Source organism: Protomyctophum parallelum, assembly GCF_964188405.1.
Source record: "Protomyctophum parallelum genome assembly, chromosome: 5".
In the NCBI taxonomy this organism is placed as follows: domain Eukaryota; kingdom Metazoa; phylum Chordata; class Actinopteri; order Myctophiformes; family Myctophidae; genus Protomyctophum; species Protomyctophum parallelum.
The window spans coordinates 28960543-28987484 of NC_139702.1; the positions used below are offsets into that span (position 1 = coordinate 28960543).

General features: G+C 42.9%; 2 protein-coding genes across 5 annotated transcripts in view; one reads left to right on the forward strand and one right to left on the reverse strand.

Moving 5' to 3' along the window:
- Positions 1-1552: 1552 nt before the first annotated feature.
- On the reverse strand, positions 1553-15926 carry mfng (MFNG O-fucosylpeptide 3-beta-N-acetylglucosaminyltransferase). Of its 3 annotated transcripts, none has more exons than XM_083765932.1 (8): positions 15221-15926; positions 8595-8640; positions 7595-7697; positions 7279-7432; positions 5840-5925; positions 5358-5523; positions 5173-5258; positions 1553-4737 (listed from the first exon to the last, which is right to left on the reverse strand). In XM_083765932.1, the coding sequence occupies exons 1-8, from the start codon at positions 15572-15574 to the stop codon at positions 4725-4727; spliced, it is 1008 nt and encodes a 335-aa protein (XP_083622058.1). In that variant the 5' UTR covers positions 15575-15926; the 3' UTR covers positions 1553-4724. The 3 variants fall into 3 exon arrangements, with proteins under 3 accessions (XP_083622058.1, XP_083622057.1, XP_083622059.1); XM_083765931.1 differs by having other exon boundaries at positions 1553-4776; XM_083765933.1 differs by lacking the exon at positions 8595-8640 and having other exon boundaries at positions 1553-4776; positions 15221-15356.
- A 4804-nt stretch (positions 15927-20730) lies between these two features.
- The window catches only part of LOC310859477 (E3 ubiquitin/ISG15 ligase TRIM25-like), a 289970-nt gene continuing 283758 nt past the window's right edge, over positions 20731-26942 (forward strand). For both annotated transcript variants that reach the window (XR_014569307.1, XM_083766034.1), the window contains exons 1-4: positions 20731-21503; positions 22968-23063; positions 25759-25839; positions 26254-26406. Coding sequence is in view for 1 of the 2 variants with exons in the window: in XM_083766034.1 (XP_083622160.1) it covers positions 20886-21503; positions 22968-23063; positions 25759-25839; positions 26254-26406 (948 nt within the window). In the remaining variant the exon portion in view is untranslated. The remainder of the gene's footprint in view (positions 21504-22967; positions 23064-25758; positions 25840-26253; positions 26407-26942) is intronic.

Consider the following 26942-nt stretch of genomic DNA (forward strand, 5'->3'; position numbering starts at 1 on the left):
TCCTGCCCTTGCATGTAGACCAAGAGGTTCAGTGGATGGCTCCGGAAGAGCGACGGGCACAGGTCATGGAGGCGCTGGCAAACCACCTGGACTCGCTGCAAGCTTCTCCACCGGCCAACAGGCATGTAATCAACTCTCTGCCACACATTACTATCCAGGATGCTTTGAAAGACTCCTCCTGTCCAATCTGCTGTAGTAAATACATTCAAGGACAAGGGGAGGTGTACACATGTTTACCTTGTGGCCATGGTTTCCACAGACAGTGTGTCGCCTTTTGGCTTCAAAAGTCTGGCTCGTGCCCTGTGTGTCACCGTGTCTTGACCTCTATGGTCTTGACTCCGCCCAAGCGTCGCCGCTCTAAGCGCTATTTCCGCCCACTGCGCCCAGAGCGAGAATTTTAGTTTGACTGCTAAGTCACGCTGTTAAGACGGAACCTGAATCTGTTCCGGGGGGAGACGGGGGGCAGAGCAGCACGCAATTCATTTTCAATGGGAGTCGCTGAGATTCACAGAACAGCTCTGCTCCATGGGGGGAGGAGGGCAGAACACACTCCATGGAGCAGAGCTGTTCTGTGAATCTCAGTGACTCCCATTGAAAATGAATGGCGAGCTGCTCTGCTCTCCCCCCGGAACAGAGTGAACGATTTTTCCCCAGGGGCTGGACTAACAGTAATCAGAAATCAGTTACATTTTATAATATGGAAGTCAATTATTTTCATCAACACATCATGCTTTATGTATCAATTATTCGTTGTAGGTGCAAGCCTTATGGAAACCATAGGAAAAGGCAAACAGGTGCTTCTTTCATGGATATTTTGTTATCTTGATCTATATGCCTTCTGTTTTTTATGCCCCTGTCCCCCTGAGCTGGGAAATTTGGTGGGCTATAGGCCTAAAATATTGGAACAACATATTTTCAGATGGGGGTCAGAGGCCAATTACATAATAATTGTTGGGGTCCTTGACATGAAATATTGAGCACCACTGATATAGAAACATGAGGTTTTTCAGAAAAAAGACATTTTTTAAATTTTGACGTCAGGCCTAAATGGGTTAAGCAGCCCCCACTTTTCAGCATGCCCCCTGTGACATCATGTGGCAGGCTGGCAGCCACATCATGGGCATCCCTCACTTTACACGAGGGTGATTCACAACAGTGTGATACCTAAGATGGTGGCGGAGTTCACAGCTGAGATGGGTTAGGAGTAGACAGGTCAGGTTTAGGGGTTATGTTTATGTAGACTTTTTTTTAACTTTTTCCCATTGCTTCCTTGACAGATGATCACACACACACACACACACACAAACGCACATGCGCGATCGCACGTGCGCACAAGACATAGTAGCACAGTAGCTCAACAGACACAAATTGACAATCATATGATTTGAATGTAATTTAATGCAACTATTTTTAACATTAACAGTTGCAGGGGTATAGCACGCTCTCTCTCTCTCACACACACATACACACACACACACACACACACACACATGTTAAATAGATTAAACTTTTAAACAAAAAACAACCAATACAGAACACGCAAGATTTGCCACACAGTCACATATTTTTTTATTTTGAAAATATAACAATGCTTAAGCAACCTATACAAATCGAGAAATAAAAATAAAAAGTGCTGTCTTGTTTTTTTTTAAGTGCTTTAGTCTTCCAATGAAGAAGTAAAAAATTGTCCACTTAAAACACAAAGGCAAAAGGAGAACCTAATGCATTTGTTCATGTGTTAGTATACACAGTCATTTGTACTAGTCATTTTGCAAGCATATACTGTAGAATCAGGTCTGCAGACTGAAATGTTGCTTGTTAAGATATCACCCAATGCTCATATCAGGGGTGCCCACTGCCCACACTTTTTTGACTTGAGAGCCACTTTCAAAATGAACAGCTCAACAAGATCTACCCGTCAAAAAGCGTTGCGTCACTGGCGAATAGCGTCGCTAGACATAACACAAAGACACTTGTAATAGAGGGAAAAATGGAATTGGTAGGGTGTTTTTTTGCATGTAACTTTGTAATGCTACTGACGTTGTGTGTTTGAGCTGACAAGTCACCATAATTCAAGTGTCAGATTCCCAAAAGTAAAAGTAATATAAATTAAATATATTTTTGGACCATGCCATGCTGTGATCTACCTGCACAGCCTTTGTTATACTGGTAGATCGCGATCTACCTTTTGGGCACCCCATATTTTTTTGAGAACCACTGGTAGGGCCTATAGTATAGGCCTATAGTATAGGCCCTACCTCTAAAAATCAAATCAATATATATTTGTCAATGGACCCCTTAAATGTGTTGTGCAAGATGTTTATGAAAATGCTTCAAACATATTCAAAATGTTTCATCTAAGCTAGTCTGCGGCGCGCCATGTGGCTTCATGGCATGTTGTTTTCAATTTTCAAGGAGTCAATGTATAGGGTTAAAGTGCTTAAAGTGGTTTCTATCCTTCCCCACCTCTGTCACCCAGGTGGAAGAGCACATCACTGCATATGGCCTGGCTGACATTTCACAGTGGATGACTTCCAACCACCTTAAGCTGAACCCAGACAAGACTGAGCTTCTCTTCTTCCATAAGTCCTGCCCTACGCGGGAGCTAACTATCTCCTTAGACAACGCCCTGGTAACGTCTGTCCCGACAGCCAGGAACCTTGGTGTTGTCCTGGACAGTCAGCTCTCGTTCAAAACACACATCACAACTGTCACTCGATCCTGTAGGTTTACACTCTATAACATACGACGAATTATTAGACCGTTCCTCACCCAGGAGTCAGCCCAGCTCCTAATCCAGATTCCAGACAACAGTCTTGTCGAAACTTGACTATTGTAACTCCCTCCTTACTGGCCTTCTGGCATGTGCACATGTGCGCCTCTCCAACTGATCCAAAATGCCGCAGCTCACTTGGTCTTCCAGCAGCCAAAATTCTCACATGTCTCCCCCCTTCTCCGCTCCCTCCATTGGCTCCCGGTCGCTGCCCGCACAGAATACAAAACTCTGATGCTGGCATTCAAAGCAACCAAAGGCATGGCTCCCCCATATCTTACAAGTATGATTGAACCCTACAAACCCTCCCGCGCACTCAGATCAGCCAACGCAGGGAAGCTGGAATTACCTTCACTAAAAACGTCGGGATGATAGCATTTTAAACAGACTCATATAGCACTATAATTGCATTTTATGTTGTCATAGCACTTTATAGTACATTATGTTAGTATAATATAGTATAGAATGTAGTTTATATATATAGTTTCATAATATAGATACTCCACTGTTACGTTATTAGCTTACACATGTTTCATGATAACTACTTTTTATATATGTGATATATGTGTGATATGCCATGCTTTTTTTGTTATTGCTTAATGTAAATCGCTCTGGATTAAGAGCGTCTGCTAAATGCTTAAATTGTAAATTGTAAACTGATTTTGATGCTATATGAACTAATTTAGCTGGGAAGACCCCTGGGGGTCCCTGGACCCCACTTTGAGAACCACTGTCCAATTCTGTTTTCATTGTTGGGGAATTGCTACATCACACTGAGGTTCAGACATCAATCAGAACCACATCATATGACACAAAGGCAAGATAGAGATGACTCTTTCAATCAATCACTGCTGCCAACTGTAAGTCGATTAAGAGAATATAAACAGCAAGCATCTCTGAAAAAGAACATACTATGACTGACAAATCAGTGTGTATTAACCAGTGATTAACCTTGATTATTAATCCTCAATAATGCCTCGTTGGATGTATAGAAGACACCCAAAAAGCAGTTGATGGCTGTTTAGAACCCTGCACATTATTTATTGTCTAAGGCTTCACTCACACTGCCACAACAGAATGTTGTATAGCTGATGCATGAGACTTGTTGACTGTTGCAAGCTCGCAATTCATTTCCAATGGGAGTCATGTGGTTTGAAGAGACAAACGTGTTGTATGAGGGGGAGGGGGCAGTCGAAACACATACAACATACCAGCTTGTAGGCAAAAATGTTCAAACCATGTGACTTCCATTGGAAATGCATTGGGGCGGCCATGACACTTACATCTACCATGCAACATTGTTGTATGCTAGATGTATAGGTGTGAGTGAGGCCTAAAGCTGCAGGTGCTCACAGTCACACTACAGGAGTGTTAAAATCCTAACTTATTTTGAAGTCAAGTTGCATCGTGCAAATATTTGAAATTATAGAGAAGATAATCTCTTCTCTATAATTTCAAATACACACAAAATCATTTTGCTGCAGACACTACCAGCTATTATTAAGAATTACTGTGATCAGCAAAACAACGAACCATGTATGCATGTATGCATTTCCTCCAATGCACCAGTACAATAGTTTTCTTTCTATTTCGTTTTCATTGCGGACTCCGTGTCAAAACCCCGTCGAGCATGGATTCCACTGCAGTAGTGTGCGTCACTTTCCAGCCTCAAAACGTGAGCGCCTCCGCGATTGTCTGTAGGGTTATTTCTGATGTCAAATCTCTCCTCTTACCTTGTGGTATGAGCCCAGCTTAGACCAAATATCAGTCATTAAATCATTCATTTCATCACATCTTTCATTGATGTTAATTGCTCTTCATATACAGATAGTGTCTTACTATGTATCAACTTCTACTGATTCCAAACAAAAGAAATCCAGAACGGTTGAACAGGATCACCATGTTGTCTCAAGTGCTCATTGGAGTTGTGGTCCTCTGTGTATTGTTCACTTCACGGGCACCAGCTAGTGAAAGGGTACAGCATACAGTGGACAGTCTTGAACCTGTACAAGAGCACAGGAGAATTCAGGTACGGAGTCTTTATTTGAACCCTAGCATCCCTATTCTGGGCGGAACAGTCACCAAAACGAACTGATTTGCAAGCTCACAATGTGTTGCATTGCGATGCATTGTGAGCTTGCAGACCGCCTATTTTGGGCTAAGATATTTGCAGTCCAGTATTAGGGCCCATGGGAATACGGTACACCAGCTTATTATGCTAATTATGAAAATTGCCAAACATAATTATGCAAGTTAGCATCCAGCAGTTTCTAAATGCTGGGGACCCATACTCAACATTTCTAACATAAAACTTTAGGGTAGGCTACTCATAATGTCCGGGTTCACATTCTGGCAAGTGGACTAGATCTTTGTTGGAAGGGTGGGTGGTGAGTACTAACCTGGACGGGTCTTCCTCTCTGGAGAATATCCCCTTCATTTCAATACTGTTCAGCTTGTTCTCAAACATCCCATAGCTCAATGTCACCTGCAGGGACAAATGGAAAAACAAGTAATTTTCATAATAATCATCACAACAATCAGACCAAATCAGAATTTGCTGTCAAAATGAACTCTGTTATCAGACCTGTGCTGCTACGTTGCTGGTGCTGATGAGCAGCAGGTTCTCCAGGTGAGAGTGGAACAGAGGACAATGGACCAGGGACACTCCCAGACGCTTCTCCACTATGAAGCCCACCGTGCAGTCGTCTGGAAGACGGATCGCTGCTGACGTCTGTTCAAACCGGGAACCACTGCACACACACACACGCACATGCACGCACGCACGCAAACAAATCCATCAATCTTTGTTTATTAGAGCACATTTGTATAACACATTTAAAACGTGCTGTATATAATAAAACATCAAATCAACATATGGTATGCACATTGTGCATGTGTAACCACATAATAGTCACATGTTAGCATTTGTATACTTGACTCGTCTCGAGTACAGTCTCGAGTACGGTACGGTCTTGACTCGGACTCGAACTCACTTGGTCTTGACTTTGACTCGCTTTAGGTAGACTACAACGCTACTAATAATAACCATGGTCATTGTCTTCTCACCTAGCCCAGGGATCCATCCTCTGTGCCAGACGTCTGCTCAGACAGAAGCCTGCTCCACCGGTAGCGAACCAGAAACGCACCTCTCTCTGAAAGACAACACACACACAAACACACACATACACGCACACAATAAACATTTGAACCACCTTCCTATTTAGCTGCACGACAAAGCCATGAAATCATGTGTTATACCGTCATGAATGTACAGTATTTGTGTTGTTACAGCCTTTTATCCTCAGCTGGAAGTAATTCGTTTGGACTCCACTCCAGCATGTCATGGAGTAGACTAACAAATATAGAAATACTGTACACATACAACTTGGTGCTGGAGACTTTTTCAGAAGAAAGGCTCTAGAGTGCCACGCAAATGAGGGAGATTTTACTCCCCCGCCTTCCATTTCTCCCCAAAACCGGGAGGTTACTACTTGGCCGGCGTAAGTCTGATTTATCTTTAGAAGCCTTAATATTCTAACCAAGATGCATGATGAAGTCAGAAATTAGGACATAACGTTGGCGTTATGATCAATCTGTGCGGAGGCAGCTAGTTTCAGAGGAAATAGGGAAGTTTGTCAGGCCGTAAACCAGGAAGTGAATGGCGCAGCAAAACAGGTCCGGGAGGGCTGAGCAGTAAGGCACAGAGAATAGAATAGAAGTGTGTAGGTGAGGTTGACTGTAACAGAAAGGTCCTGTTACAGTCAGCTGCATACTTCTATTCTCAACCTATCACATACACATCTCACTAGAGTGCCCCGCTTAAACAGGTAAGTATGCATTGCTCAGAGTCATTTGCTTATTTGCTGCGTTGTCTCATGCTGTTGCTGACCTTAGGGATTGTTGCTCACCCTCCACCACCCCAGCTACCACCTTTTCAATCTGCTTTTGTGTAGGGATTTGGAGGGCCCCTATTTGGTGTCGGGGAGAATTAGTGTGCCATCGCCAAACCAAATAAATGCATTTCTCATTTTATATTCATGAAAAAATTATGAAATTCAATCAAGTTGGCTTGACTGAACTGCTGAAGAGAAATTAAACCGAGATGACAATACATTTGGTTTGAATGTCGTGCAGTCACTGTTCATGACACAACTGATGATTGGGGGTTACGCTTTTATTGATTGATTGATTGATTGATTGAATGCTTATTGAAAGTACCATTAACAGTACATGTAGTACAATCAAAGTTTGCTAAAAGGACAACACAAAAAGCCCCTTACATTGTGATCAATAGATTACAATACGTGATGTTTGTTTTCGCCAATTCATTAGTTTTCCGTTTCAAGAGGATACGAGGATGAGTGAGGAGGCAAGGGTTGGTCGGAAAGAGGGAGGAGAGAGGGTTTACTGAACTCTATATATCTTAGATTATTCTGCCCTGAAAGAGATGGAGAAAAAGGTTAGAAGGAAAGGAAGGAAGGATCTTTTGAGGTTCCCCTTATTACCGTTTCATTTCCTTCCAGAAGCTCGTGGGCGGTGATGGGCCGGTCCAGGCTGGGTTTGCCCACATAGATGTCTCCGTTTGCAGGGAAGGCTGAGAGCAGTGAGAGCAGGGCCATAGGGTTCACATAGTTATCATCATCCACATGACAGAGCCACCTGGTGGTCCGGATGAGAACATGGGATTAAATACACTCTACAGGGGTTCCTTTCGTGCACGTGATACATATACTAGTCCATAACCAAGGATACCAGTCCACCACAACTAAACTATTTACAGACTTGGTTGTTATACAACATAGAACAGCTGGTTGGTCTCACCTCTTGTCAGAGGCCATGAAGTGGTCGTACTCGGCTGACATTTTACAGGACAGAGCCTGCTGGCTGTGGTCTGACTGACAGCCTGTCACCACCATGTTATAGCCTGGAGAGAGACAGAGAGAACAGAGAGAGAGAGACAGACAGACAGACAGACAGACAGACAGACAGAGAGAGACAGAGCGAGACACAGAGAGAGAAGAGAGAGAGAGAGAGAGAGACAGAGAGACAGACAGACAGACAGAGAGAGAATACACTTTTTATGATCACAATTGCAATTATATAAATAAATACACTATAACACAGTGAATACAGACAGACAGACAGACAGACAGACAGACAGACAGACAGACAGACAGATACCAGAAGTTACCACTCGTCCACTTAAGTATGTCATTTAGACAGATGCTAGGTTAATTTGCGTGCTATTACTTTGCAGAACTCAGCTCAGCATTCAACACCATTGCTCCAGCAAAACTTGACACAAAGCTCCAAGATCTAGAGCTACACACAAGCATGTGCGAATGGATACAAGACTTCATGTCAAGCCGACATCAGGTGGTGAGAATGGGCAGCATCACATCTGACCCCCTGACCCTCACCACTGGAGCACCCCAGGGATGCGTGCTGAGCCCTCTCCTCTACTCTCTGTACACGTATGACTGCACAGCCACACATGACTCCAACACCATCACAAAGTACGCATACGACACAACAGTAATAGGCCGAATCGTCGACAACGACGACTCTTGACTACAGAGTCGAGGTCAACCTCTCGCTCAACATCGACAAGACCAAGGAGCTGATTGTGGATATACAGTATATTGTAACGTTTAGTACCCTGAGCTGGAATCGAACCCCGATCTTCAACTCAGTAGACCAGGCAAGCAACAAGCCACGCCAAGAGAGTTATACGGCCGGGTCTTTTTGCAGGTTTGTTACACTATATATGTGAGACTTGTCTGATCAAGGAGCAATGCATCAAACAGGATGGCTGGCCTACCTCTGGATGAGACGTCCAGGTCGTCTGTGTCCGTGAAAATGAACGTCTGTAAGGAAATAAATAGGACAGGAGGAGTCAGGTAGGTTGAAATACTTAGTTTAGACAGTTTCTGGTTTAGACTAGTCATTGGTTAGACCAGTCATTAATTAGTCCTACAACTACAACCTATCTCAAACCCTCACCCTAAACCTAACCTCCCACGGGGCAGCACACCTAAACCTAACTTTAACCCATGTCTAACCAATGACCCGTCTAAACTAAATAGGCTATTCACCCCACCCCGGGTGGCTCTCAGAAGCACGCACGCATGCACACGCACACACACACACACACACACACCTTTCAAAAACAGCCGATCTGCAAGGAACACCTTGTGATCTGATCTTGTAGCTCAAGTAGGCTACATATTCCCATTTGGGGTACGTAGTCTTAAAACTCACCTCTCCAGACTCTATACCTCCCCACTCAGGAGGCATACTTTGGTTAGACATAATTTGGTCCGACTTTATTAAGGTTGGTGAGGGGTGCGTTAAGACGACCGGATTAAGGTTGGTGAGGGGTGCGTTAAGACGACCGGATTAAGGTTGGTGAGGGGTGCATTAAAACGACCGGATTAAGGTTGGTGAGGGGTGCGTTAAGGGTTGGGATAGGGTTAAGGTTATAGCTTTAGGTGTGCTGCCCCGTGGGAGGTTATGGTTAGGGTAAGGGTTTGAGATATCGGACCAATGGTATGTATGTCTTTGCCTATTTGTGATAGAGGGGGACACTAAAAATAAGGACAGACAGAGAGTAAAGAATCTCAGACCAAGGGAGTAGGACAGGGAGTCTACTACTGACCCCTACTGACAACACTTTGATACAACAGTCCCTGACTGGGACTCTAATAGGGCCCAAACCACACCAGCTGCAACTCCTTGCAACAAAACAAACCACACCAATGCAACTTGGCGACCCTCTGGTGTGGTTAGGGCTTTAAATGCTACCACCCTGCGTATCTCTCCTATACTCTGTATGCTGATTGGCTCCAAACTGACTGAGTTTGGTTTGGGTGATGGCCAAGTGTTAAGTTTACTTCTTGAATGTGCTGCATTTCTGACCTGAGGTCTGACTACATGCAGCCACCAATCAAGCAGACGGTGCTTGGAAGAACCACTGCTGTTTTCAGCTGAAAATCTAATGCAGTGTTCATTTTGACAGAAATTATTTAGTCTTTTGAATTACACCATTTAGTCTTTTAGTCTTAGTTGCGACAGTTTGTCGCATTTACTATGAAAACCTGCATCTCCCGTCCGTCTGTCCTTCCGTCCTTCCGTTAGTTAGTCACCCACACCTCCCTATATGGTCACGCCTCGTGACATCACGCCTCGTGACAAGCTCCATATGTCAATCTGACAAACCCTCTACTGGATAACCATATATGGAGAAGACTGGATCATCACCTAGATCTGCATATATGGAGCCGGCCAGCAACTCTACATCTGACCTCAAACCTCAAACCCTTAGATCTCCATATACAGTATGGAGCTGACCTGTTCTGACATTTCATATGTTGATCCTACCCCACCCGTCCTTCCTGTTCTGACATTCCATATGTTGATCTGACCTCATCAAACTCTGTACACTCAAGACACGCTCCATATATGGCCAGTACAGAATTCATTCTATATGTTGATCTGAACCCCCATGCCAAAGCGCCAGCGCTCACCCAGCAGTCTGCTGTCTGACGTCACCCAGACGGATGCGAGGCCGCTTCTCGCCCTCAGGGCGTCTTAACTGGTCTTATACCAAATTAACACTGCTGGGACTTGTATGAAAAGATCATGAATGTATGACAGACAGGAGTCATCAATATGTCTGTACGCAGATAAATGTGTCCATGGGTTATCTATACCTAGGGCTGTGTCAGTCGTGGGTTGCAGCCATCAGGACACAAGGAAGCTACGGGGGGAAATAGAGTTTGTACGATATACAGTGCATTCTTTTTTGGGGAGGAACTGAAAAAGAAAACGGGCAGTTTTGTCATGATCAAAAAAGCGTGTAAGTGTGTATAGACCAAAAGGTGAAGAGGCCTGTTAATAAACGTCCCCATGAGGGGTTTAAAAAAACTATTATTGGGACAGAGCCTGCTGGGCGTGTACATTATGTTAAGGATTCACAGCGATCAGCCCAGTGGTGTCTGAGATGAGCTGCTCATAGATGGACAGATAGATGCATGGCTTCTATGTGGATCTCTGCCGTCATGGTGATGATGTCATATAGTGATGATGTCCTAGTGATGATGTCATAGTGTAGGCAAATCGACCAAAACTCGACAGCATGCGCAAATCTGCATTTCCAGACTTGCACGGCAACAGTTTATGTTGTGTGTGATGTCAGACCTCAGCTCCTGGTCAGCCTACATAACATATGAATTGTCTTTAGACTTTCACTGCATCTCAAGGAGTTTTCTGAGTCTCAGAGTAAGTGAGTTAAGAGGAAGAGAGTCATATAGATAACAAGAGAGTAACCTAGAGCTCTCATTCTCATCACAGTCCATTTATAGCAGCATTTGATGATGGAAGGAAGGAGTGAGGCACAATATTTCCAGACTCAGGTATCCTGTTCAGAATATCCATTTGCCCGTGCCTCCACCTTCCTCCATGAACCCATGGAGAGGAGCCACAACAACTACATCTACTGCCAAACACCAAGGAATGAACAGATCCCTTCAGCAGCCGGTCAGCAAATAATCTGCTCCGTAACCAGCCAGAAACAAAGAGACACAGATGAACCAAAATCTAACAGTCATCAACGGTTTACAAAACATTTTGCCCTGACGGGAGAAGTAAAGACAAATCAGCCAAGTTACACAGGAAAGAAAATCCACATCTGTAAACAGTGTGACAAGAGTTTTAGTAGGTTAAGTCATCTGCGGTCACACCAGCGTATCCACACTGGAGAAAAACCATACCACTGTAAGCAGTGTGACAAGAGTTTCAGTCAGTCAAGTGATCTGAAGAAACACCAGCGTATCCACACTGGAGAGAAACCTTACCACTGTAAACAGTGTGACAAGAGATTCACCGAGTCAGGTAATCTGAAGCAACACCAGCGTCTCCACACTGGAGAAAAACCTTACTACTGTAAACAATGTGACAAGAGTTTCAGTCAGTTAGGTCATCTGAAAGCACACCTGCATCTCCACACTAGAGAAACCATATCACTGTAAACAGTGTGACAAGAGTTTCAGTCAGGTATTTAGTCTTAAGACACACTTGCGTCTCCACACTGGAGAAAAACCATACCACTGTCAACAGTGTGACAAGAGGTTCAATCGGTCATGTCACCTGCAGGCACACCTGCATCTCCACACTGGAGAAAGACCACAGCACTGTAAACAGTACGACAAGAGTTTCAAGAGACAAATGACCTGAAGAGACACCAGTGTATCCAGACTTGAGAAAAGAAATGCCAGCCGTTGTAATTGTGTTTAAGATGATTGATTTCTGAGTGGTTACAGCTGATTTTTTAACACAACATTCAAGAAACCTTTTGAATGTCTACTATTTTAGTTTAGGCCTACTGTAGTGCTCTTAACCCAACCCAATCACTGCCGTGAATTAATTAATGACTTAATTGATTAATTGATTGATTAATTCTTTTTTCAAAGAAGATTTTAACACTAGATGTCTAGCTGGGAGGATGTGGTTCTCTTCTGTCATCCGGGGGAGAAAGATTAACTGTGCAAATCAGCAGTTGGATATATAGCTTGTTTTCACCAAAAAACGCAATCTAGGAAAATAAATAAGAGTTGAGTTGTTATTTTTATGAATCCTATAACATTAGACCAGAAGGGCTGGATTATTATTATATATATCTTTTTCTTTTTATGATGTATTCCTCTGTATTCATCGGGAGTCATAGGATCAGATTGATCGATCTCCAGCAGGTGTCATCAATGTGTCTGTGAGTGCACTAGTACTTGTGGATCTCAAACATTTTATTTGCCAGGACCCCGATAACTCAGCGTGTACAAATGGAACCAAAACTTTACACTCAGTGTTACAGACCTGTTATGGTCATTCAGGGCTACCTCTTTGTGTTTCTGATAAGTGATAATACTCATTTTGTATGTCTGTGGCAAGAAATCTACAAAAATGTCCACCGCAAGCCAACATGGTGATGACCCCTGATGACAGAGATGGTATCAAATGTGGGCGGCGGTGGCTCAGGGGTAGAGTGCCTGGATGGTAACCGTAAGGTTGCCAGTTCGAACCTGGGCTCCCCCAGAGTTACTGTCGAAGTGTCCTTGAGCAAGATACTGAACCCCTAATTGCTCCCGATGTGCTAGTTGGTGCCTTGCATGGTTTCCGCTGCCATCGGTGTATGAATGTGTGTGTGAATGTAATGCACAATCTCTGTAAAGCGCCTTGGATAAAGGCGCTATATAAATGCACCATTTAATTATACAGTGATAGTTACTGTATGCACAGACTATTACGAAACATGCCACACCAACATTTCACCGCTTGTACCCTGTTGGCCTATGAGTTAAATAAACCCCCCAATGTTATAGATATCGGCAGAATTGGTTTACTTACATTCTTGTGTATGTGCTAAAAGAGTGACTTTGACACCTGTTTCACTGTGCAAAGTAATTGCAGAGTAAAACATCAATGGAGCAACTATTGAAGATAGTTGCTCCATTGCTCCATTGATGTTTTACATCATGGCAAGGTAACCAAACCAAAGCCTCTACCAAAGTGTAATTTTGTATTCAGATCAGAATATACAGCAAGTATTCCTATATACAGTATATAGGATTATGCATGATTTACCTTACCACACTTTAATGTCACTCAGGCCTGTATACAATACACAAAACCAATTTCAGCCATAATTTATCAGCGTTTACCAGAGTTCTGTTACTTGAGGCTAGTTTGCTTGGAGAGGATACAAAATCCCTAGCAGCTTCAGTCCTGTTGTGACTGACTGACATTGTCACTGAGTTCCTAGTCTAGTCTTCTTTGTCTTGTCTTTTCTCTTTTTCTCTTTAAGTGGACTTCTCAGTCCCCGGGCCAGTATAATAACTGGAACTGGATTTGTGTGTGTCCAAAACGTACTCTAAATAAATTGAAGACAGTGTGCACTGCAGGATTCCTTCATTCTCCCTGTTCCCTATAGGTTTTTCCACTATAACCCAGTATGAGTGAAACAGTAGCAGTGATTATGTGACCACGTAGTATCAGCGTAAAGGTTCAGACTGTTCTACAATCTGCTCTGAAACTTCCTGTTCTCTGATCAGTTTCCGTTTTGGTATTGTTGCTCCACGGCTGCAACTTCCTCCTGGGCCCCAACAGCCTGTCTACACACACATCCTGTGTGTGTGTGTGTGTGTGTGTGTGTGTGTGTGTGTGTGTGTGTGTGTGTGTGTGTGTGTGTGTGTGTGTGTGTGTGTGTGTGTGTGTGTGTGTGTGTGTGTGTGTGTGTGTGTGTGTGTGTGTGTGTGTGTGTGTGTGTGTGTGTGCGTGCGTGCGTGCGTGCGTGCGTGCGTGCGTGCGTGCGTGCGTGCGTGCGTGCGTGCGTGCGTGCGTGCGTGCGTGCGTGTGTGAAAATAAACTCGCTAAAAAGCAATGTATTTAATGCACTACATTACATTACATTTCCCCCCCTCGTTTTCTTTCCTTTTTTTTACCATAAAAGGGTAATGGTTTCACATCTTTAAAAGAGGAACTATATTATTTCGCTTCAACACAGAATGACTGTCTATTACTATATATACAGGATGTGATATAAAACACAAAGGTCATTTATGACCTAGAGAGGTGCCAATAGCTCCTATAATTACAGCAGTTATCCAAGACTTCTGGGGCTCCTCATGGGGCTGGTAAGTCATTTCCAAAGCTATAAAACAAGCCTAATCTGCACATGATGCACTGATGTGAGGTCCAAGGCACATGTGTGTAATGTAAAACATGCTGTAATTGCAAATGTGAAACGGTGTCTTATAAACCCATGAGGGTTGGGCACAAGGTGTGCATGACACGAAAATAAATAAACAATCATCAATCAATCATCATCACACTCAAAAACAGTATTGTGCGTTTGTCCACAAAGACTCTAACCCAGCCCTCAAGTAATTTATGAAAACAGCTAACACTTAGTTAACAGTTTGATTTAACAGATGGTTATCTAAGTGACTAAAACACAGACTTTGATTCAGGTCGTGTTGAATACAGAGAATACACACATCCCTATGGTGAACCCAATGTTTTTTTTTATGTATACTGTAATTCTGCAAACTGTTAATAAATATTTCAATCAATCAATCAATAGCTAACGGCATTAGAACTATGGACCAGAGCTGGGCCTGCCCTATCCATTTGGTATACCATTTACAGTCAAGAGTTAAGGGAGGTGGGTGGACATTAAAACATGCCATTACAACTTGTGTAAACCGAGCTTTTGAGACAGACAACATAAAGGTCTAAAAATGCACGAGTTGGAATCGTTTTCGATATGAATAATGACTGAAATGAAATTAATGAATGAAAATTAGGCAGCAAAAGCAAAACCATGCATGCCCTGCCCTGCATGGGGCACTTTGACTACCTCATTGCAGTAAACGGCGAGACACTGACACTCACGTGCGTCTTGGTTCTAGAGATCCAAGTGTCCAGGAGGAGTGCCAGGCGCGTCCTGTGAAATCTTCCTGTTGTTTTCACCGCAATGAAGATGTCAGTCAACTTCAACGTTGATGATGGAGTTAGGCCTACATTGTGTGCTTTTCCAGGAGTCCTGTTTCTCGTGAATATTTCCTTGTGTAGGCCTACTTCATACGCCTCTTGGATGGAGCGTTGCACCAAATTGGGTGACGGCTTGTGAAGTGCGTCGATTTTGTTTACGCCGTGAGCAGCGCGTAATTGAAAATCAACATAAAGGATAAAGCAAAATGCTAAAATAAAAACGGGGATCGTCTGAAATATTCTTCTTTTGCGCATGATAAAACGTTAGGAAGTATTCCCATTTACATCAAACACAGACTGCCCCAGTCATGTTCTTGCAACCACCTTCACTGTCTTTATGACATCAAGTCATCAACAGTGCCATAGTCTTTATGAATTCAATCCCCCCCCCCCCCTCAAGCTCAGAGTCAGATCATGTAAGGCTAAACGTCTAGGTCAAGTGCTCTCTGTTCGCTCCAGTTGTTGTCATTGTTGTATGTCATCTGATAATGTGTGGCTCATCTTCATCTCCCTAAAATCCTTACCAGTCTTCTATTTCGCGTTGTTATGGGCTCCAGCCTCCAATCCAATGGACGGGCCCCACAGGTCTGTCACTGTCACATTGACACATGAGTTTCGGAGGAGCGGAATGGTTCTCACTTGTTCACTCAAGCAGAGGCTGCAAGCCAAACCTCAACAATCACTCCGCCTTCTTCCTTCCTCTTTAAACGACACTTAACCTGCGATTAAAGCCGAAGTGTTACTACTGTTTAACAGGGACCGTTTGGCGCTTTCGGATATGTTTTATTTGTAGAAAATGGGCAGAAGAAATTTACATAAAAGTTGTGTGATTTATTGTCAATAGCCTACCTATTTTACTCACTATACACTATAGCCTATAATAACATTTTGAGGTGTCTACTTTATTTGAATTTCATATATTATTGTATGCTACTTTTAAAAGGAAAAGTATAGGCTTTTTACTTTTAACATTTATAAAACTCTATGGAAAATACCAGATCTACAAGCTCACAAGTTCAACAGGCTATACAGCATCACATCACAGTCGTTGTGAGCTTGTAGATATGCTATTTTCAAATAGTGGAAGTGGTTAATGTTTTGTAATAATAATCCAAATCTACATAGTAATTAGTAACTGAAGTTGTCAAATAATTGTAGTGGAGTTCCTCAGTCCTGTTTGGTTCGATTTTTGGAAACTCCCCAATGACCCCTGGTGGTATACACAGCAAATGCAATGTTAATTTAACTCATTAAATGTACAAATTGAACCAAACAGGACACAAGGGTGTCCCCAAAGAGTGGAAGTGTTTATACACTGTATGCTCTATTGGATTTTCTGGTGTATTCAAAAATTCTAAACTCACGACAACTCATCATGACGCGAGCGAAATGACAAATCTTACAATACATTTGTGGGTCCTTGAGATGAAAATGTTTGAGAACCAATGCTAGACAAATTGAATATTTCTAATCACTATGCATACCAGTGCTCCCATACTGCAATTTCTGCCTAACCTTCTCTATCCTCCAGTCTCCAGAGACTGTTACAAGAAAGAAAGAGCTTGATACAATTAATTCACCTCAGACCCTCTTCACCACCTTTGTTTATTTGTCCTTTCTCAGCGTTCTCACCTTACATACTTCCATCCCTTACTCCATCCCTTGCTCCACCCCCCTCTCTCTCTCTTTCTCTCTCTCTCTGTCCCACTGACCACCTGCCTTCTACTTTCTGCTTCCCCCCTTTCAACCCCTCCCCGGCATAATCCGCCCCACATAGTCCCCCAGGTAAACCAGAGATGCCCGGGGCACACCCTGGCTAGGAAAGGTCCAGGATCGCCTTACGGCCTAGCTGAAAAGGGCCCTTTTAAGTACAGCAAGTACATTGCAACCCCACTTTGAACAAAGGGCCAGGCGAGCCGAGGGACCAGACCCCCTTTCAGGGCTTTGTTTGTGTGCCTCCTAGGCAGGCAATGAATTTGACGGGACCCAATTGTTGCATGGGATTGGAGCTACAGTAGGCCTATATGGAGATACTGGAAATAGTGAATTCATTCATCGAAAACGTCTTATTATCCATGTTGAAAAACTATGAAAAAGGACTCGTAACTTATTTTTTAATAACAGAATCATAACATATCTTTTATGTAAGAATAGGTGTCACAACATATATTGAAAGTATATACTTGAATAGACTAATCTAGAGCCCATCAGTAATTTATCAAACAAGATATTTTAGCAGTTTATTTTTACAGTACATTAGCAGTTTCAAACAACATCCAATACATAATAGGACACATGATGGATATGTTCCATTTTAGCCATTTGGGTCCACATCAGTCAGTGGAAATCTTTATGAATTAGGTTATCCTGAGTTTCACATGATCATTAATAAGAGATTATGCTTAATGTTTCTTCAAGTACGTTTTATATACCACTTACAAGATGCAATCATTACTGGGGTATTCTGGTGTTTCACATTTTCTAATTCTCAACCTTTTTAATTTCAGCCACAGATGCGACTTGTACATTCTAAACAGTGTGCAACCATTTCATTCCAATTTCCATTTTTACACTCTCAGAGTCCATTTGGTTTCTAACTATCAATAATTTAGCTGGGGCCCCCGTGGAATCTCCTTAATGACCCCTGGGGATCCACCCCTGCACGATTGAGAATCACTAGTCTATCACTAGTCTATCCACATAGAGGGTGGCAATAAAAGTTACACCTTATCCCATGTCTATGATGGTTTATAAACATACTTAGAATGCATAGTAATCTACTTATGATGCTGTGTAATAATAATGTGCTATAGGTTCAACGATTTATATAGCGATAACCACAGCACATTATGAAGAATGTTGTAATAAGGTCAAGCATAAATGCATTATAAAAGGCTTATAACACTGTATAATTACAGACAGTTATAAGCGCTCATAATGCAATCCTATAACACATCAATAGAAGTAAGAAAACTCATGTATCTCATGTCACATGTACTGTAGATGGATGGTGTGGCATGGATTGACAGATCAAAAATCAAATTAATCATTATAAAGGTGGAGAGAATTCATTCAATTTGAGGTTAAATGCGAATGCATGAGGGACACCAAATAACACCCATGGAACTGCATTAAGTGGGGGGTTAAGTGTTTATGGCTATAAGGTTAAGTGTCTTGCTCACTGCTCAGGAACACTTTGACACAGATGGTGGAGTCACGGGTCAAACTGGTGACCTCACTGAGCTATACAGCCACCCCATGTAGGCCTACTAGTGCACTGTTTCCCAAACACTGCAGGGTCGGGACTCCAGACCCATTGTGACTCAGTCATGGACCAATTTGTATGAGTAAAAATCCCATTATCTTTTCCCATTGTATGCGTTGCATTGTTTATTATTGACGCTCCACACACACCACTACACCAGCACTGGCAAGTTAGCATGAGAGAACATCCCAGTTGGACCTGCATCAAACGCAGGTATATTTGCAGAGTTCAAAGCTCTTCAATGGTGGAACAAACATCATAAGTTGTGTGTGTGTGTGTGTGTGTGTGTGTGTGTGTGTGTGTGTGTGTGTGTGTGTGTGTGTGTGTGTGTGTGTGTGTGTGTGTGTGTGTGTGTGTGTGTGTGTGTGTGTGTGTGTGTGTGTGTGTGTGTGTGCGTGCGTGCGTGCGTGCGTGCGTGCGTGCGTGCGTGCGTGCGTGCGTGCGTGCATGCGTGCGTATGTGTGATGTGAGACATATAGCCTAAAATCTATATGGTCCCTGGTGGATAAGTATTTTATAAAGTCTCTCCCAGTGGCTCATGTATCTTCATAGCTAAGAGTGCGGGGGAGTCATTAGATCAAAAAAGATTTCATTTTCTATTTCAGCCAAACGTTTTTTATGTTTTGCTGATCTCCTGCATACAATGTTGACTGCGGAACACTCTTTTTTAACTTCAGCGTAATGAAAAATGTCCTTGATTGTTCATGCTTAAAGTCCCTCTTGTAATGTAAATCTAATTACGTAGGCTATAGTCCAGATGTGTATGACAGGGTATAAACTTTACCTCTGTATAGGCTAACATCTGCAAACTGTCAATAAAGTATTCAATCAATAAAAAATATAGTAGCCTACCTAACGGTTTAAGTGGCTAATGTCTGAAAATGCACACAAACAAAGAAATCCTTAAATTACACAATACTGATTTTTGTGCTGCTGTCAAACAAATCTATGAAGCATTCTATAAAATGTATTGGAAAAGTTTAATCTGCATTCTGCAACACAATGCTATACAATATGTAGCTGTAGGCTAGTAGGCTATAGTGTGGGGGACTGGGGGTCCCTTCAGGGTCCATATGGCCTAAAAAGCGTTGAAGACCCCTGGTCGCTTTTGAGGACATGTACCGCATTTAATGGTAGATGGCGCTATTGTACTACATTTTGATCCAATGATTTAATTTGTGTGTGTGTGTGCGTGCGTGTGTGTGTGTGTGTGTGTGTGTGTGTGTGTGTGTGTGTGTGAGTGTGTGTGTGTGTGTGTGTGTGTGTGTGTGTGTGTGCGTGTGTGTGTGTGTGTGTGTGTGTGTGTGTGTGTGCGCGGGCGCGCGCGTGCGTGTTGTTTATTTAAAATTGTAGACTGTTGAAATAAAAGTTGAGTAGATACAACTAGGCCTACTACACTACACATTAGATGTATTAGATTAGATAACGGTATAGCCTATAATAATAAATTATTATAATAATAATAATAATAATAATAATAATAAGGCTACACTTAAAATATTACTTGGGTGACTTTTTTTTTTTTTTTACTTCGTTTTACGGTTACGGTTGACTCTATGTTTTCGTTTCCAAACAACTGTTGCTCGCGCGTCATCTGTAGACCCTATACGTACGGCATTGTATCTACTCATTCACCGTCGACTACTGTACGTGCCAGGAGGAATGATTCTGCTCGGCGATTCTGGGCTAGGCTGGGCTGGGCGTCGATGTCAGAACACAACACGTAGCCTACCTCACCATTTCCGGTGTAACTGTGTGTGCCTTCAAAATACTAATAAGTAAATAAGTAATAACAACAAACAAAACAAACTGATGAAAATCTAGGTTTTTAGAATGAAGAAGATAAACTCGGCGCCGAAAGACAATTATGGCAGCCTGCTTACCATGAATTTCAAAGTGTAGGCACTCTGCGTAAAATTGCCAGTCCGTTTACAAAGGGCACACATCAATGATCATCACCTTAGTATACTCTATATCATCACAGATAAACAAAGCATTTACAATGTATATTTTAATTGAAATTTTATTTTGAAATGTATTGGTCGGAAGTTATATTGTCATTCCCGAATCCCGATCACTTGACAGTAGCATGATGGATGACAAATAGGAAAGGGTATTCCTGTAAGACCCTCCGTTCCCCGTCGCAACAACAGGCAGGCTGACAGCCAGCCAGGCAGGCAGGCAGGCAGGCAGGCAGGGTTTTTCCACCAGAAGCTACAACAACGAACAAAGTCAGCGGGAGAAAGAAAGAAAGAAAGAAAGAAAGAGAGAAGAAGCACCTGAACTGGCCTTCTATAAAAGATGGCCCAAGCGAATATCTCGGTAACCGAGAGCCAGTTCAGGTGCCCTATCTGCCTGGACATCCTAAACGACCCAGTGTCCATCCCGTGCGGTCACACCTACTGCATGCTGTGCATCAACAACTACTGGGACCAGGCGGACTCGGGCCAGCCGCTGAGCTGCCCGCAGTGCCGGGAGACGTTCAGCCCCAGGCCGGTGCTGCGGAGGAACACCGTGCTGGCCGAGGTGGTGGACAAACTCAAGCTGAACGAGATGGTCAGCTCGTCCGCCTCGCCGCCCGAGCTCTACCTGGGCGGAGTGGGCGACGTGCCCTGCGACTTTTGCCCGATCGAGAGCAAGCTGAAGGCGGTCAAGTCGTGCCTCGTTTGCCTGGCCTCGTTCTGCGAGCTCCACGTCCTGCCGCACCGGGAGGTGGGCACGCTGCGGCGGCACAAGCTGGTGCCGGCGGTGGAGTGTCTGGCGGACCGGCTGTGTGCGCAGCACCGCCTAGGCCTGGAGCCGGTCGCCAGCGGTGGCTGCGACGGGGAGGCGGCGGTGGAGTGGAGCGGAGACTGTCTGCTGTGCGAGTCTGACCAGGAGGACCTGCACACCGGGGACACGCAGAGGACCAGGAGACAGGTGGCTTGTTTAGTGTCTTCGGACTCTTCGTATTGTTTAATAACTCTGGTCACACGCGTTGTACTTGAAATAGACGAGAACAGATCAAGTTATGTTATTTACTATAGGAAAGCTTTTTTGACCCCTTCTTGGCCTCTTGGTGCTGCTTTATGTAACAGTAACATCTAACAGAACTATATTGGCACTGATCCATAGTATTTCCAACATTCAGAACCAAGTAGCCTATTGTCTTTAATTTAAATATAATGCATCATATTCTGCCCCATACATATTACGTTTATATAGCCCCCTAGGCAAGTATCTTGTTATTTAGTTTTTTTTTTAAATAAATAAACGGGGCACTTATGTTCAGTGTTGGGCAATATTACTTAGGAGAGTAATATGTTACTTATTACGAAAAAGTAATAATATTACATTACTTTATACTTGGTATCAAGAGTAATAATATTACATATTACTTTTGCGCCCCCCTCCCCCACCTGAGGGAAAAAGGGATGTACAACAACACGATCTGTTTAGTCCGCTCCTTTTAGAACTGAATCCAATTGTTTTGAATACGTAATTTGAAGTAGAAAAGTCACCAATCAGCAGAAAAGGCTATAAAATAAAGCTGCAATCTAGATCTAGACCCTTTTAAATGAAATGTTTTCAAGCCAACAGTCAACAAAACAAATGTAATATCTGTAATATGTGCTATTTTTTACAAAGTAAATAGGAATAATATTACTGTTTTGGCAAAGTAATGCTCGTTACTGGAAAAAGTAATATATTACTAGTAACTAGTTACTGCCCAACACTGCTTATGTTTTATTTATTTTACAGTATGTGTATAAGTGTGGAAAGTGTGCTGGAGAAATCCTAGCTGGCTCCTAATACACACACACACACACACACACACACACACACACACACACACACACATCCTGATACATATATTGATAAAGTTGTTATTGTTGCATTCAAAAAAATGACTTCCACTCTGTCTCTGGTTACCTACGTAAGCCCGATATAGTGTATAGCTTTAGTTTAATTTCATTAATGAAGTTAACCCTTCAAATAAAACTATATTCGGGTTGTGGCTGTAATTGTTTTGGGCATGAAAGAGGGTAACCGGAACTGTCCGGAAGGCTCACCCCAAAACACGTTCGCCCTGATTTGTTTTGCTGACCTCACAATATGGCGCTTCTTGTATTCTTGTATTTGTTTTACTGAGAATAAAATTATAAATAAATTTAGGGTTATGCATAGTTTACTAAGGTTACGTTTAAGAATACCTACTAGAGACCGCTCCGAGGTTGCCGGATTTTCGCCCGGGGCGACTGCGTTGGGGCGATTGTTTTGGTTAAAGCATGCAGTCTCCCTCTTAGTGTCTCTCTGACTCTATTGCTTTATCCCTCTCTCTTTCTGTCCCCATCTTTCCCGGCATGCAGTGCACACTGTCTGTGATATATATGTCTATTTCAGGTTCAGCTCCAGGAATCTCAAAGAATAGTTCAAGGAAGGGTCCGTGTTGGAGAGAGAGAGCTTGAGGAGTTTCAACAGAATCTGGAGTCGCTCAAAGTAGGACACACACACACACACACACACACACACACACACACACACACACACACACGTCAGCTGCCAAGGTTCCCCCACTTCTGACACATAGAGCATATAGCCTCAGAGGAACTTTGGTTAATTTAATCGAACTTGGCCTTAGTCCCAGTAGTGATAGTGTAGTATTTATAATCAGTCACCAAGTATGAAAACACAGCCAGGAGGACTTAACTACGGTAAGCTTGGTCCTTTTGTTTATTTTTGATGGTCATGTCTTGTGAGGATGCTGTTCTTTGTACATGAATTTATAGTTGCATTGATGGATTGATGTTGCTTGTTTCTCTCTCTCTCTCACACACACACACACACACACACACACACACACACACACACACACACACACAAAAGTAATTTGAAAAGCATCCCATTTTCTGTCAAATTGATCTACTTTTATTTCTCCATTTGACTCCCCCCCCCCCCCCCCCCCCTCTCTCTCGCTCTGTCTGTCGTTCTCTCTCTGTTTCTCTGTTGATTCCAATTCCATTATGCTTTATTGGAGCGAGTGTTATACAATGAATATTGATTAGGTAATGTTACATCCCAATCAATTACCAAGATTGTATGCTATTATTATCTTTCCAAAATCTTGTCAAAACTCTTTGTCAAGACATTATGACATTATGAATTTTCATGCAAACCTGTATATATGTTACAACCCAACTCTTACTGTAGCATAGCTTAATAATAATAAAAAACCTTTATTGCCCCAAAAGATATTCCTCTTCACATGCAGGTCTGTTCAAACATCCACGACAAAACAACGCACATCACAGAAAAACACAACACCAAGACAATACAAAAATGGTATACTGTATATCTCTGCTGTCGGGAGGAAACCTCATAACTACAAAATGTTATTTTTTCAGGAAATTTAAAATATTTCTTTTTCAGGAAATTAAGAAAACCTTATATTTTTAAAACAAAGCAATACAGCCTCATCAAAGTTGGTGTTGTAACTTTATATATTGTCAATTACTTCCATGAGAGGGGGAGAGGTGGTGGAGTTAGTTGCTTTAGCAGACATTTTGAGGGTTCAATGGAGTTAAGAGGTTTTGTCTAAAGCACTTTTTACTACTTTCCATTGGTTCAATATTTTCGAAACAACACACAGACGTAAAGGGTGTTCAATAGCACTGATTTATCCCAGAAAAAAAAAATCAAAAATTGAGTTATGAGGTTTCCTCCCGACAGCAACGAATACTGTATACAGAATTCTGTTCAGTTTACCATTAATGAGGAGTGGGTTAAGTCCAGACAGTGTGGGTTGTTTCAATGACCAGTTATTTGTGTCCACATTCAACTTTAGATAGTTGTCAGTGCACCACTGTGTATAATGAGAAATGGTGTTCTGATAGTCCGTAATAGAGTTATTGTCATGGAGCAGTCCGAGAATGGCAGTATCATTGTCATGGAGCAGTCCGAGAATGGCAGTATCATCAGAGTATGTGATGTGGGTGAGGGGCTAATAGTGTGTAGAGGAGTGGACTGAAGACACAACCCTGAGGGCCCCTGTTGGTGGTGATAACATGCTTGGCATTTCCCAAACACAGAATCGTGTTGCTCCTCTTCGAGTGTTCAGGTTTTCATTAAAGACTAAACAAATGTCCTTGGTCCTTAATTATGTATCCTTTAATATAGTCCATAACTTCATCCAGCGAAATGTTCCCTTGCACACAAACACTCTGGTGTGGTATAAAATATAGTAGCAATGTCCTCAATAACACCCTTGATCTGCAGCTGGGTGTCTGTAATCACAGACCATGGAACCCAGAGCCCGGGCAGAGGCCTTTTTGGGGCGGTTCTGGACAACCGTGGGTCCGACCCGACTCCCTGTGGTGGTGTGGAACATGTGTGGGACGAAGCCGTATTTAGGCATGCCCAAATATGGAGTCTGGCCCAGGCCTTTTGTGGCAATATGGAGTCTGGCCCGGTCAGAGGCCTTTTGTGGCGGTTCTGGTCAACCGTGGGTCCGACCGACTCGACACCGGGCACTGCACTCCCTGTTGGGGTGTGGAACGCGCATGTCGAATTTGAAGTAAGTGGGACGAACGGTTCTCGAGTTACGTGGATTACAGACGTACAGACACACAGGGACTACTTGGTGCATTTATGGTTGGATGATGTCACCACCACTCAGTTGTACTGCATTTATTGGGAAATGCCAGAACACTAAATCAACCGGACAATAATCTAATACTCAGCTGTGATTTAAGCTCATTTGGCATCATGATGTCATGTCACCGGCGCTGCTCAGTTGTACTGTATTGGGAAATGCCAGAACGCTAAATCAACTGGACAATAATCTAATACTGTCTAATGCTGTACTTAAGCTCTTTTGGGGTCAGTCAATAGAACGCCACTCTTCCTATGCCACTAAATGTGGAATGCCCTACCAACAGCCGTTAAGAAATGTGAATCCCTAGACTCCTTCAAAACCTCTCAAAGAGCACTTACTGCAATTCTGCAATTCTAAACTGGCCCCTGTAAAAGTGTTCAAGTACCCCCCCCCCCCCCCCCATACTGTACATGTTTTCCCTTCATTTCTAACAGTGTATATGATGATTTCCTTTTATATGTTTGCATAGAAGTGTATGCCTTTTAAATGTTGCCTGTAGGCCTATAAACTGTTCAATCAATCAAACTCTCCATGTTCTAGGTCCAGGCCTCTACTGTGCTGGAGGACAGTGAGGCTTTGTTTGCTGAATTGGCACTACGGCTGGAAAAGACCAAGGCAGAGGTCAGACACACATACGCACACACGCAGCATAGTGATACTGATAATTATACCTAGATGGAGCGTAAATGATAATAACATTATATATATGCAATAGGTATTGTAAGTGATTTTTCAATTTTGTCAAACTGATCATAATAGCTCTATATTCTGTAATCATTGCAATATTCTGTAACCATTGCTATAGTGTTTGTTGAGCAACCAGGGTCTCTACAGCTCTTTACTACTTTTTATTTTATTTTTTATTCTCTGACTCCAGAGCAACAAGTCTTAGCAACTGCTAAGACTTGACCGTGTCTGTGTCTCGTATTCTTTCATATGGCATGTGGAGGATTATTGAACAAATCAGTATTTCAGTGTATTCCTGGCTCCAAGTTTACTCGGCACTCCGTTTATTACCGTGTGTCTTCCACACAGGTGCGAGGCAAGCTGGAGGCCAAGGAGCGTGCCGTAGTCGGGCGCACCGAGAGGGACATCGAGATGATGGAGAAGGATCTGGAGGAGCTGAGGAGAAGAGACCAGGAGATCAGTCAGCTCCTACAGACGGAGGACAACACCCACTTCTTGCAGGTGAGGAGCAGAACTTGACACGGACGTATAAGAGAGTACGCTGCATGGAAATCGCTAAAATTATCATCTCGGTTATGTTGCCCAATACTGTATTGAGGGTTAATAATAATGGTGATCTTCATTTGAAGTCATAATGGCCCAGCTCTGGGACAGAGAGAGCAGAAGGATGAGACAAGATTAAAAGCCCGAGGCGTGAGTCAGCATTGGCTAATGGGGAAAAAAAACCCTGAGCCTGGCTGCCATAGTGCTTTCTAAGGATGCGATAATGGAGGGGCAGCCACAAAGGAGTTGTGTGGATCTAGACAATGGTCTGGACCCAATAAAGAAAAATCACACCTGTGTGAACTGTGAAGTGAGGGGCGCTATTATCATCGTACAAAAAAAAAAAAAAAAAAGATTGCGGCCCTCACACCTGTCCGCCACCGATATGTATATGTATATGTAATGTATATGTCTGTCTTTTGTCCCTTTTATGCCCATTTATGGAGATCTCTGTATCTGTCAGTCCTTGTACCCTTTATGCCCATATATGGACA

Excerpts from the sequence above, each read along its gene's own strand:
- mfng (XM_083765931.1), bottom strand. The coding sequence starts at position 15,574 with ATGCGCAAAAGAAGAATATTTCAGACGATCCCCGTTTTTATTTTAGCA. Across the intron at positions 5,926-7,278 it reads TTCTGGAAGGAAATGAAACG|AGAGAGGTGCGTTTCTGGTT; the intron begins GTAATAAGGGGA and ends GTTGTCTTTCAG. Across the intron at positions 5,524-5,839 it reads AGGATGGATCCCTGGGCTAG|TGGTTCCCGGTTTGAACAGA; the intron begins GTGAGAAGACAA and ends GTGTGTGTGCAG.